Raw genomic sequence first — 13,699 nt, 5'->3', positions numbered from 1 at the left:
TACCGTGAAAGCAAACACCTGCTTATAATACAACAACAACAACAACAGGCATTTTAAGGCCATTTTCCCTGCGAGGTTAGCCTTGCGGTCCCCAGGACAATCTTCTCCATTTTGCCCTATTTTCTGCATCTCTCCTTGTTAACCCCCTTGCCCGCATTTCTTCTTCCATCATCTTTAGCCAAGTCTTTCTCGGTCTTCCCCGTCCTCTACTTCCTTCTACATTCATTTCCATCACTCTTTTCAACCAGTCACTTTCATCCTTCCTCAACACATGACCAAACCATCTCAACCTGTTCCTCTTCACAGCATCCTTCAAAGGCTCTATTCCCATCATCTTTCGCAATTCATCATTTGTCTTTCTCTCTCTCAACGATACTCCGCACATCCACCGAACCATTCGCATTTCCACCCTTTCCAGCCTTCGATGCTGCTCTACGTTCATTACCCATGTCTCGCTCCCATAAATCATAACGCTTCTCACACATGCAGCATACACCTTTCCCTTCAGCTTCAACGACACTCCCCTCATCATCAGCACGCCACTCAGTTCCCGAAACTTCTTATAATGTGTTTGGATAAAAATAAATGCATTTCAGATGTCCACCCTTCCCACAGTTCAAGTGTTATCTCAACATTTCATTTGTATAGGTAACAGATCAGCAAAGAAAGGAAGTTTATTTATTTACAAAACCCACGATAAAATGGCCGGAGCTTTTGGTGTTAACTAAAAGCAACGGAGGCAGCAAGGAAGAAGTTATTTCAAAAGAGGAAGAGATGGGAAGAAAGGTGAACCTACTTGGGACTATTCTAAGGAAAGGAGAGAGATTGCTGGACGGGGGAGGGGGTGTTGGTAATGCCTGAGGGGAGCAGTGGGAGGTGTTGGTAAAAGCTTGTCGGGGGTGCAAGGAGGTGTTGGTAATGTCTGGGGGGGAGGAAATGTTGATAATGGCTGGCTGTTTTAAAATGCATCCAATTGTGGGAGAGCTTAAATTAATTTAGCAGTGACAGGAATGGGCCACAAAGTATATCATTGAGATGGTAAAAATCTATACTGCCAGAAATGTTTACATTTTCTACACTGAGGGAAAGTTTCAACTTTAAAAAAGTAAAATACAATTACAATTTAGAGTCAAATAAGCATTTCCAGCCTAAAGTAGTCGATTTGAGTTATTACAGGGAAGAAGAAGGGATCCAAGATGAGGAAAGGGTTGTGAGCAACAAGAGCTGCAGCTTGTAATGTTTTTGGGAAGGAAACCGACCAGCAAGAGGGATAGCTGAGAAAGTAGACTGTAGAAAAGAATTTGAAGACTAGGTAGTCTTATAGTGTACACCATTACAGAGGAGTTGTATGTCATTTTAAAAATGAGTGGTCGTGATCGGTGGTTTATGGTCACGCAGGTTGCTTCGCTGCTTCGTCCTCAAAAGGGTTTCCTGTACCATTCTGCACAAAGGAAGAACCAAGGCCATATAGGTGGCCACAGTACTTGGCATCATCGATGTGGTCTTCGAAAAACATCTGGAGGCAGACAAAGAGAAATAAATAAATTAGAGTATAAACATTATTGCGAATCATAAATCAAAGGAAACAAACAAACAAAAATAAGCATCCACAGCTATTACCTCTCTCATCTTGAAAAAGGTCATGCCCGTCAGGAGAGAGTCAGAACCAGCCTGGTGCTGGGGCCCAATCCTCTCCAACTCCAATTGTTCAGCCACTTCTTGTAGGCCACCCTATTTGTACCAGTACAAACAAATAATTAATCTTCTCGTCTACACTGATAATAATGAGTAATAACCAATATACATCGTCAGAAGCATAATCACAAATGGAGGCAAGGTGGTCTACCTTCTGACTTCACCTCGTTCCTTTTCAGTATTTCGGACAGACATTTATCATTTGAAATTTCCCAAAATACTATCGGTCAGAGCCCTCTGGGTCGGACGTTCAGGATACCGAGCATACAGTATAACCAGGCAGGTTGTAGGAGGTTAAATGAGCATCACATCTACTAATACTTGAGTAAACACATTAGATAATGAACCAAACCTTTATTGATGCTGTGAGCATATATTGTGGAGTACAAAGCAGGGTATGTAAATATTGAAGGAGAATAATCAAGTTAACAAATTTAAAGTGTATTTAAAAGGCTGGAATAAAAGAACATGAATGACTGCACTGCGGTCACAACCTGCGATAAAATCCGGTAACGGGCCAATTGAGAAATGCGCATTTAAAACACTCTTAAAAGATGAACAGTGATTGGGAAACACACATTTGATGTGCTATTAAAAGATTAACTAAACACCTCATCCATGTCACCCTCCACCACGGTTATATCAGAACGAGCTGATTCATCACATGATCACGGATTTTTAAAACTCCAATATGGGGCCATTCAAAAAATACGTAGCACTATTTTTTAGGGGGCCGCATGCATGCTGACAGGCTTGATTATACCTTACTAATACTTTTATTCGACATTAATTTGATTTTTTGGGGGTCCCTCATTGTGAGTAACAAAGCCATCTAACGCAACAAACCCAGGCAGTGTATCATCAGCAGAAGCCTACAGGCCTGATGTCTTAGGGCCCTAATTTTTTAGGGAGGCACATACTGTGCATGCTGACCGCTTGATTAAACCTTATTAATATTGTTTATTAAACTAATAAACAACCCCCCTGGTGTTGGCTTAGTGGTTAGGGTGCCGGCTTGGGATCCTAGGTTCGAATCCCGGTCGATCGCTAAATTAACACCAGGGGGGTTGACTCAGCCTGTCATCCTTTCGAGGTCGGCACATTGAGTACCAGCTTGCTGGGATAAATGATCCCGGTGTGTACCCCGGTTTAGAATAGGTACACCGTATCCCTGCGCATCGTAAGAGGTGACCAAGGGTTGGCGTCAGGAAGGGCATCCGGCCATAAAAACATTACCTCAAACAGGGAACCATGTCATGGGACCCGCAAGGCTTACCCCCGCTCTAGCGGGGAAAATGGCCTTAAAACGATCATTCATTCAAACTAATATAAACAAGGATGGGTTTCAGGGTAGATGATGTCGAGTCTCCTCGGGCAATTCATTGCCTTTCTATGGCTGGTACACATGGGTAAGTGTGTGGTATAGACGGGGGTCGCCACTCCTCTCCTTCAAACCAGTTATCTGGTACTCATTTTGCCGACCACGGAAGGATGACAGGCTCAGTCAACCCCACCCGGCGTTAATTCAACGGGATTTGAACTCAGGACCTTGGGATTCCAAGCCCACCGCCCTAACCATAAGGCCAACACCAGGTATGAGGATAGAGGAGTAGCAGCTGAAACCCAAATCCTATCCAGGTTCCTCCTGATGACTCCATCTTTGCTCTTTACTTCTTCTGGTTCCTTCTGATGACTCCAATGCAGTATTTGATTTTCCGTTTCAATACGATTAGATTTTTCGGGGTCCCTCAGCGTGAGTAACACTCGACCCAAACAAAACCAATGGAAATTTGACGCAACAAAACCTGGCCGTGTATAATCAGCAGAGGCGTACATGCCTGATGTCTTAAATCCACCAGAAAACCGAGATGGCAGCCATATAATTTAATTTGGGTGCCATGGTGGGTGGAGTCAAGCAACAAAGGGGTAGGGGGAGGAAAGGTCCGGCAGCTGTCTGACCAATGGGTGTACAATTCAAAAATTGACCAACAAGAACCACAACAACAACAGCACCAACAACCACACATAACTAACTCAGGTAGACCTGGGGCACATCACAGGTAAAAAGTTATTTCATATGAAACAAACCAGTTTACATTACACAGCTGTACATTTTCAATGAAGATTAATGTTATGCACACTTAGTTATTAAAGGAAATGTTTATCCTATGTTAACCTCGCAAAATTAAACATTCACTCCCATCCAAAACCAACTGTCCTCCCTAAAACTGAATACCAAAGGAAGGAAAGCAGGAATAACAAAACCCCCATAGATCCCCAAAGAGGCAGATTTTTTTTAATGCCGTGAACAAACGTTGGTACATCACGGGTGGTGAATGTTGTGGTAAAGTTTCATTGAAATAGTGTGTGTAGTTTCAGAGGAAAAAGCAAATTCCTATTTTGGGCGGGTCAAACCTGGATCCACTTTGACCCCCGATAGACACCCTTGGACCACTATTTTTTTTAATGCCGTGAACAAACATTAGTCACAAAACAAAAAATAAAATTTGTGCCAAGTTTGGTCGCAATCCCATCAGCGGTTTCAGAGAAGTAGTTTCAAGTGTTTACGGACTGACGGACAGAGCGCCATCGCATAAGCTCCGCTGAACTTCGTTCCAGGTGAACTAAAAATCGAAGCCCGAGTGATTGTGTGGGCTGTTGTCTTGTATTCATGTATCAAATTTCAGAACAATCAGACGGGCAGCAAAAGGGGAAATAGCAAAAAGTTGACGGACGGACGACCGGATGAATATCTGAACATCGCGACCCATTTTACAAAGTCATAGTTTCAAGAATTGAGATGAGATGACCTAAAAATGTACCATTTAGCATCAAGTGCAACTTTGGTGACTTTCCAAGTATTTTTTGTGTAGGCAGTCGTTTCAGTGCAGACAGTGCATTCAGAAAGTATTCAGACCCCTTCACTTTTTTCACATTTTGTCATGTTGCAGCCTTATGCTGAAATCGTTTACATTCATTTTTTCCCCTCATCAATCCACACTCAATACCCCACAATGACAAAGAGAGAACAGGATTTTAGAAAGTTTTGCAAATTTATTAAAAAGAAAAAACTGAAATATCACATTGACATAAGTATTCATACCCTTTGCTATGACACTTGAAATTTAGATCAGGTGCCTCCCATTTCTCTTGATCATCTTTGAGATGTTTCTACTCCTTGATTGGAGTCCACCTGTGGTAAACTCAATTGATTGGACATGATTTGGAAAGGCACACACCTGTCTATATAAGGTCTCATAGCTGACAATGCATATCAGAGCAAAAACCAAGCCATGAGGTCGAAGGAACTGCCTGCAGAGCTCAGAGACAGGATTGTGTCGAGGCACAGATCTGGGGAAGCCTACAAAAAAATTTATGCTGCATTGAAGGTTCGCAAGAGCACAATGGCCTCCATAATTCTTAAATGGAAGAAGTTTGGAACAACCAGGACTCTTCCTAGAGCTGGCCGCCCGGCCAAACTGAGCAATCGGGGGAGAAGGGCCTTGGTAAGAGGTGACCAAGAACCCGATGGTCACTCTGGCTGAGCTCCAGAGATCCTGTGTGGAGATGGGAGAAACTTCCAGAAGGACAACCATCACTGCAACACTCCACCGATCTGGGCTTTAAGGCAGAGTAGCCAGACGGAAGCCTCTCCTCAGTGGAAGACACATGAAAGCCCGCTTGGAGTTTGCAAAAAAGCACCTAAAGGACTCTCAGACTGTGAGAAACAAGATTCTGTGGACTGATGAAACCAAGATTGATCTGTTTGGCTTCCTTCAAACTTTTTGAAAACTTTCTAAAATCCTGTTTTCTCTTTGTCATTATGGGGTATTGAGTGTAGATTGATGAGGGAAAAATGAATTTAAACCATTTCAGCATAAGGCTGCAACATAACATGCGAAAAAAGTGAAAGGGTCTGAATACTTTCTGAATGCACTGTATTGGCATCAATGATCCCTGATTTACTATAACACTTGCGAAAATTAGAACGGCACTCAGTAGAGCGCATACCTCCACCAGGCTGAACAGTTTACATTCTGTATCCCACTGATAGGCCGGATTTGGATACGGACCTGAACCAAAATATAATCGGCTTCTTCTTGTCACCTAACCAACTCATCCACCGAGTTTTGTCATAACCCATCCACAACTTTGAAATATAATGCTATATATCGTTTATGGCCATATCACTCAATGCTGAAGAATCCCGTAAAAAATATCGGATCTGGATCTTCACCAACATCTAGTCCACTCATCCTTGTCAAACACCCAACCTGTCCACCAAATTTCGTCCAAATCCATGCATAACTTTTTGAGTTATCCTGCTTACAGCCAGACAGACAGGGGTGAAAACATGACCTCCGTCCACCTTCGGTGATGGAGGTAATAAAAGCAGAATAAGGATGAAGAGATATCAGCATTCAGACAAACCTTCAGGTTTTTACAGCTCTTCATCAGATACTTGACATCATAGATGATGGGGAAAAAAAGTCGAAGAATCTCGAAGAACTCCGATTCTTCCTCTGGGAGGTTACATGCTGTCAATATCTTCACCAGGTAGCCAAAATCATAGCCACTGCACAGACACAAAATGGCAAGACAACAATAGTTTTCATTTCTCACATTTACTCGTGCATGGCTTGCATAATCCACCCCATGCGCACGAAGCAAAACGTGGGGTTAAGCAATTGGTTCACTTTGTTTGTCTCCAGGCATCAGTTTATGGCTGAAGAACCTCTTAATTTCAATTGAATTTTATACGTATTTTGAACACTATAGACCCATCCGTAAAGATTAAGAAGAACTTTTCTAACCCATCATGTTTAATTCTAAAGGGTTCTAAAGGGTAATTGTAAAGGTTTCTAAAGGGTAATTATAAAGGTTTCTAAATGGTAATTATAAAGGTTTCTAAAGGGTAATTATAGAGGGTTGCAAAGGGTATTTCTAAGTGGTCCTAGAGCGTATTCCTATAGCCTTCTAAAGGATAATAATAACGGGCTCTAAAGGGTAATTCTAAAGGGTTATATGGGTATTTCTAAGGGATCCTAGAGGGTATTCCAATAGCCTTCTAAAGGGTAATTATAAATGGTTTAGTCGTTTCTAGGCTTTGCCTATTTCATATTTAAAATGTCAAACTGAACCGCTTCCTTCAGACGCGGGTGTTTAAAAAAAAAAATCTTTCTGTCTGTCAAACTAAATTGAAAATCATTCCAAACAGGAAAATTAGTTTTTAACGACGTCATAAACAACACAAACAACAGGCATGAATAACTTATGTGTTAGATAGGGTGATGGAATAGACTGCGTAAAATGGTGGTAAATTCCGGAAATTATTTGTATGACTTTTACAATCGTTACTATATTCATATTGAATTATGTACTTCATCATGTTATATAAGGTGACGTACAAGACCGCTTCAATTGCCCTAATCTTTCGGAATTTTTTTTAATGATCTTAAACATCATTATTGTATTTTAATTGAAGTATATACTTGGTAACGTGTTCTATGTACTCTACTTTAGTCTTTAATAATGCTCTCCTCAATATGAGATCAAATTTCCGTGCTATGTCGTCGTCTGTCATGCTATATCGTCTTGATCCTTCCAGGTCAGGTCAGTTTCTTGACTGCCACTAATAACATGTAACCTAGTAAGTACTACCTGCCGCATGTCGGGTCGTCGGCAACTAAACCGACTACCCTCACTGGCTTGCCAGTCGGGAGGGTGACTGCGACACCCTGCAGGACTAAAAACAATACCTGTTGAAGGGTGGAAGAGCCCCCTTCAGGAGCCAACGACCATCCAGTATGGAGATTGTCTCCTAAAAAACACCCAGCCAGTTGGACCGGTTTTTCCAAGTAGTAGGTTGTAGACAGCAACCGCTCATGGTAGTACTACCGTTCAGACTTAGGAGCGTTAAGGGGGTGCCTGGAACCATCTTTCACACTCCGGGTCAGGATTGCTGGTCTTATTTTCTGTCTCACTTAAACTATCGCTCCCGGACTAGCTTTAATCTCTCTTTCTTACAAACAAACATCATACACTTTTCATCAAATACACTTTTCATCACAGAATTTTCACGGCGTAGCCCATAGGACAAAGCCGTCTAGAACAGTGTTTGTCCATATGTATGTCCCCTCAACCATATACCAATCAGAGCTGAGGATCTGGTCATACGACGGGGTGATGTGATTACGTCTGTCATTAGGACGGCACGGCGGCTGACTCTCCACACCGCCATTTTGATTCCAATTTTGTTCAGGTCAAACATATCGTCGAACCTGTCATACATCACAATCGCCATGCTCTACCTTTACGTTTTTCATTCAGTGTGAAACACAAACAAACCGATTATCAAAATGACCATCAAATATCGAAAGAATCGGCGTTACGTCCCTTTCAACAAAACGGTACGTATAGGCCTTAGGCTTAATGCCTCACCTTCGGAACGCTTCGGACAAATTAAGCCCAGGTTTCTTAATACAGTAGTGTATCGTTTCAGTCGTATCGTTTTCGTAATAGTAATAATAATATAGTAAATATGACCATAACACTTTAATCCCAATGTCATGAATACAAAGTTAATAGATTGAAGCGGTGTATGGTTCATGAATCAATGATAAGCGGTGTACGGTACTAACAACCGCGGAAGTAAGGAATTATCCTTTGTTTTTTGATAGGATGTTATTAAACCAATCCTATGGGGTATATAGATTACAGTAGATTTTCCCTCAGTTCTGTAAGTAAAACTTACCTCATGGATGTCTGGATTCCTCCAAATTTCTTTGTTTGATGTTATAAACAGCATTAGCGACTGTTTAAAAAGCTAATCATGTGTGTTTGTGGTTTAAAATATTTTACAAGCCCAGCTACGCCGCTGTTAGACTTTCGGTCTTGTTTTTTTTAGCTTCTCGCCAGAAATAAACTGCACCCTTACCTCTCTGCTCGCGTTTTCATAACCCTCGGAATGTCAGAGAAGTGCAAGTAAGACACCATTAATACAAGGAAGTGATGCTCATGCATCGAAGAAACGTAAGACCCCAACGTTGGAAATTAAATTAGACATTATAAAACGGTCAGAGTGGAAACTCCTTGGTGAATCGAACGGTCACTGTCTTTTACTTAACCGGTCTAAAATTGGGACAATACTCGAGGCAGGAATTCTCAAACCCATGAAAGGATCTGCACCTTTTAGCTCTGCATGCATGGGGTAAATAGAAACAGACCAATCAATACCTTCGTACTTTTTTTTATCTTGTAAATGTCGATGTGAAAATGTCTGAAATAAATCGCTTTCGAATCACTGCCTTGATAGCGTAATGCATATTGACATGGCTGCAATGTTTCATTGATAAACTTTAAACACACTATCACCTACTAAACCTATTTGGCCGTGTTACCTCTGCCAACACAGGTGGGCGGACGTTATGTTTTTACCCCTCTGTCTGTTTGTCTGTGAACAGGATAGCTCAAAAAGTTGTTGACGGATTTTGACATTTGGTGGAGAGGTTGGGTATGTGACGAGGACGAAATGATTCAATTTTGGTGTGGAATTGAATCATGATCCGTATCAAAGTTTTTTAGTGATTCTTCACCATTGAGTGATCGAGCCAAAAAGGATATATAGCATGATATCTCAAAAAGCTATGGACGGATTATGACTAAACTTGGTGGACAGGTTGGTTAGGTGACAAGAGCAAGCCAATTCGATTTTGGTTCAGGTCCGGATCCAGATCCAGCCCATCAGTGGGATACAGAACATCAACTGTTCAGCCTGGCGGAGGTATGTGCTCTACTGAGTGCCGTTCTAGTTTTGCCTTTAACCATGTGACAAAAAAGCTGATTGTGTTATGCAAACAATAGTCTAAATTAATTCAACAATAACAAATTTCAATGATTAAATATCAAACATACCTGTGGAAGGAAAGCCACTTGACATTATCACAGAGCACGATGCCAGAAGTCATTAAGAGTTCAGCAAAATATGCCGTATCAATTCCCTCATCTTCATGTTTCCGGAATTGCAGACCAGAGTTCTGCAGAAGGTCAATGGAATCTTGAGCATACATGTCTTCCCTAAGACAAGGAAAGAGTAGAATTATTAAAATCAAATGAAGAGGAATGGCACTAATTTTAACAATTTTTTGAATATCAGTTTGTAGATTTCTTCAAAAGTAGATTACTATTTGAGAAATACATAGTACAAATTTGTATTATTGTTGCATACAGAGTTGAAGCTTATATAAGAGCTAGAGCACAAAACAGAGCAGTACAGAAAAAAAAACCAAGAACTATGGGGGACAAAAGGTCATGAGTTATTGATGTGAGCATGACACAAGGAGGAGGTGAACAGCCATCTTGAAGCCTTAGAGGGAAGAATGAGAGTGAACAAACTGAGGAGGTCGATTCCACAGGCAAGAGTAAAGTGGAGCAAATGAGTGGAGGTGGGCAGCGGGCCTGGATTAACATTAGAATAATTTTAGGGTTTTATTTGCGGGAACAACATACTCATTTTAAGCAAGAGCATATCTTGAACTAGCCGAATGCACCCGGCGTTGCCCGGGTTCTTTTTGAATGAATTTACTACTATAATTCAGCTTTTACTCGCGGCCGTAGAAGATTGACTACTATAATTCCGCTTTTATTCGCGGCCGTAGAAGATTGACTACTATAATTCAGCTCAGCTTTTAATTGCGAAATGGGCCCAGCCCGGCCGAGGCAGCCTCGACCGGCCTCGCCACCTAGCCTATAACCTTCCCGGAGCCCGTCCCGACATTTTTTGTTTCAGAGGTTTCCTCCTATCTTTCACCGTTCAGGAGATTAGCGCGTGCAGACATAAAAAAAACTTTCTTATGTATATATATCGAAGAAGAAGAAGATAGAAGAAGATAAAGATAATAAATGGCACAAATATTTATTTATTTATTTAAACATGGTCTAAGGCTCGTAATGAAGCACACATGTGTGTATATACACACACACACACACACACACACACACACACACACACACACACACACACACACACACACACACACACACACACACACACACAGCAGAGCATGCAATATAAAACAAAACAGAGATTCTAAGTATCGTGCCAAACATGCAGATACAGATGTGCAAGCTAATTATAAGTGCAGATGTCGAAACACACGTGAGGTTGAACTTGAAGTTGAACTGCCATGTTGACATGCCAGGAGGGTGTTCTCCCTGAGCATCCATGAAGGTAAGACCCAGCTGGATAATTTTGAGGAGGTCCACATTGCAGCGCAGCAACTGGTATTGATACTCTGCAGTGCTACGAAACTCACCTATCGGCCTGGCTACCACACCAGGAAATTCTGTGTCCTGTGAAAGACCAAATTGTCTAATCAACAACCTGAAACAAATGTCACATTTTCAAATCTAACTTCTCCAGCATTCTAAAGCTAAAGCATCTGCTTGAGAACACCATACTTGATTATGTAGTGTGGAATGTTTCAGGCATTGAATATGACTTGACGATTGATCGATTGATTTGATCGACTTGATTATGTTTCAGGCATTTATTGATACTGCTACATCCATAGGAATCCGTTCACCCACATTTGATCCACTTTATAGTGCTTCCAGGTAAGCAAAACACTTATTAACTAGAACAGCACTCAGTAGAGAGCATACCTCAGCCTGGTTGACCACATCACTCAATGGTGAAGAATCACTTAAAAATTAAATAATTCTCATATACTAATCCATATTCCGATCTTCACCAAAATCGAATCGATTCTTCCTTGTCAGACACCCAACCGGTCCACCAAGTTTCGTCCAAACCCGTCCACAACCTTTTGAGATAGCCTGCTATGTATCGTTTTTGGCCCGATCTCCCAATGGCGAAATCACTTTAAAAATTCTAGTAGCCGGATCCGAATCCGGATCTTCACCAAAATCTAATCATTTCACCCTTGTGACATATGCTACATCTCTGCCAAATTTTGTCCGTATCCGTCCACAACTTTTTGAGATATTTTGTTCGCAAACGGACAGACAAACAGACAGGGGTGAAAACATAACCTCCATCCCACCTTTGGTGGCAGAGGTAACTCGATATCCTCTCCAGCACCTGTGATCCAGTGATTGACATATTTTTTTGGACCGCCATATAACCTTGACCTTCAACATTTAGGGATAGAGTGTAAATTAGGAAAATGGGTCTCCATCTACAATCTACCCATCAAACTCAACATCATGAAAATTGGAAGAAAATTATTAAAGTTATGAGCAAAAAGGTGTTTTTTGTTAATTAGGTCACAATCCTAAAAAAGTAGGTCAAGGACATTAATCAAATATCAGGTGCACAACTTCAGTGCAGGTACACTACTATGATGCAAGAAAATCCTGGAAGGCCAAGCAGTTTTTGAGATTCCGCATTGCCAAAATTAAGCGACGACAAAAAACGCGTTGTTTTTTTACAGACCGCCATTTGACCTTGACCTTTAACCCAGTGGGGTATGATGTCAATTAATCGTGAATGCACCTTGCAGTATGCCATCCAGACAGGGCAATTCCGTTTTGTTTTGGATACTGTCAGGTTTTGGTGAAAAATGTAATATTGTCCACAATCAAGTCATGACCTTAAAATTAGGTCAATGTCAAAATAATTATGTCAATCTCGCATAGTTTGCGTTCCCATTATAGATGCAAATTTTCATTCCGAAAGTCACAGCTGTCTCCTCAATAGGTAGAAAAAAAACCCTCAATAGTAGTTTCATACTCGGTGGTCAAAGAATCACTGAGGTGCCATTAACAATTGGGGGCACCAATTGTAGAAACAAACCCTACAACAGATGTAAGCCTCCCCCTATCGGCCTATCATATGGGGGGGAGGGGCTTAAAAGTCCCCACCACGTATCATATGGGGAGGGGCTTAAAAAGCACATTGGTATCAGATACCTCTGATAAGCCGTTCGGGCCGTTCCTCACCATAGCCACGTAGCTGTATTTTCGTATCACCTGCCGAATCTTCCTCATCTCATCCTCCAAATTGAAAGCCCAAACCTCACGGATGCGCTGGGCGCCCTCTGTGGTAGCCGCAGGCATTACGGTGGGGTTTATCCACACCGTCTCTTCGCCTTGGTACCCAAGGGTGCACAAAGCCACCCTTGGCTTCCAGATCCGCCGACACCCACGGCCACAGCTACAGAGCTACAAGACGATGCAGGATCCGAGTTAGTCCAAAAATCAATGTGACATTCTCCTCATCACAAGACTCTCCGAAACAGACCGCGATCGTTCGTCCACCATCGCCATCGGGCACTGAATGGACAAACATCCGTCTTCACACAACGTTAAAAATATAATCACGCAAACGCCGCCAAATGATTACACAACACTTCAGTGAACGACGCCGGCCGAAGCGACATAAACACGCATTTGAATACTTCCCCCATTTCTGGAAATGCACAGAGGCCTAACTAGTTTAACAACGAATCGCTCCCGCGTTTTTTTCAATCGAATAATCCTCGAAGACATTGCAGAATTGCTCCAAATTTAACTGTAGGTGTAACATAATGTTGACTTACCTTACCTTCTTTTACTTGGCGAGAAAGCGAACGTCAAAAAGCATAATAAACTGATCTTTTACAACATGAAAGAAGATGTTTCCGTCCTAAACAATCGCAACGAACCGGAAACCGGCCCTGACGTCACCGTGACGTCACCGGAAGAATACAATATTATTCTGAGTTTTTTTTCTTCACCGTCCCGTGTAAGGCGGTTGTTGTTGTTGTTGTAGTTGGTGTTATTCTTGTTATTATTGATATTGTTGGTCTGTTTTGTGGTCCTGTCCTCAAGTAACAAACAAGGAAACGTATTCATTAAAAACACCTACAAGTCGCTATATACAGCAATTCAGAGGTCAGTGGAGCAATTTTACACTCCAGAGCACACCTCAGACTGGTAGGGTGACCTGGAGACATGCACACTCGTCCCTCACCTATCTATAGCCTGGGTTCGAATCCCGACG

At 41.8% G+C, this 13,699-nt stretch overlaps 1 protein-coding gene across 4 annotated transcripts; it reads right to left on the bottom strand.

The window, feature by feature from the left end:
- Positions 1-656: 656 nt before the first annotated feature.
- LOC137426962 (CCR4-NOT transcription complex subunit 7) lies at positions 657-13,416 on the bottom strand. Of its 4 annotated transcripts, none has more exons than XM_068116041.2 (7): positions 13,262-13,416; positions 12,658-12,879; positions 10,853-11,046; positions 9,610-9,771; positions 6,127-6,271; positions 1,621-1,731; positions 657-1,516 (listed from the first exon to the last, which is right to left on the bottom strand). In XM_068116041.2, exons 2-7 carry the CDS (start codon positions 12,772-12,774, stop codon positions 1,391-1,393), a joined length of 855 nt encoding a protein of 284 aa, XP_067972142.1. In that variant the 5' UTR covers positions 12,775-12,879; positions 13,262-13,416; the 3' UTR covers positions 657-1,390. The 4 variants fall into 4 exon arrangements, with proteins under 4 accessions (XP_067972142.1, XP_067972134.1, XP_078631336.1 ...); XM_068116033.2 differs by having other exon boundaries at positions 13,257-13,401; XM_078775210.1 differs by having other exon boundaries at positions 12,658-13,010; positions 13,257-13,392.
- Between the last annotated feature and the right edge of the window lie 283 nt (positions 13,417-13,699).

The sequence above is a fragment of the Myxine glutinosa genome, chromosome 1 (genome assembly GCF_964187855.1).
Source record: "Myxine glutinosa chromosome 1, kmMyxGlut1.1, whole genome shotgun sequence".
In the NCBI taxonomy this organism is placed as follows: Eukaryota; Metazoa; Chordata; class Myxini; order Myxiniformes; family Myxinidae; genus Myxine; species Myxine glutinosa.
This window is presented reverse-complemented; position numbering and strand designations above follow the sequence as displayed.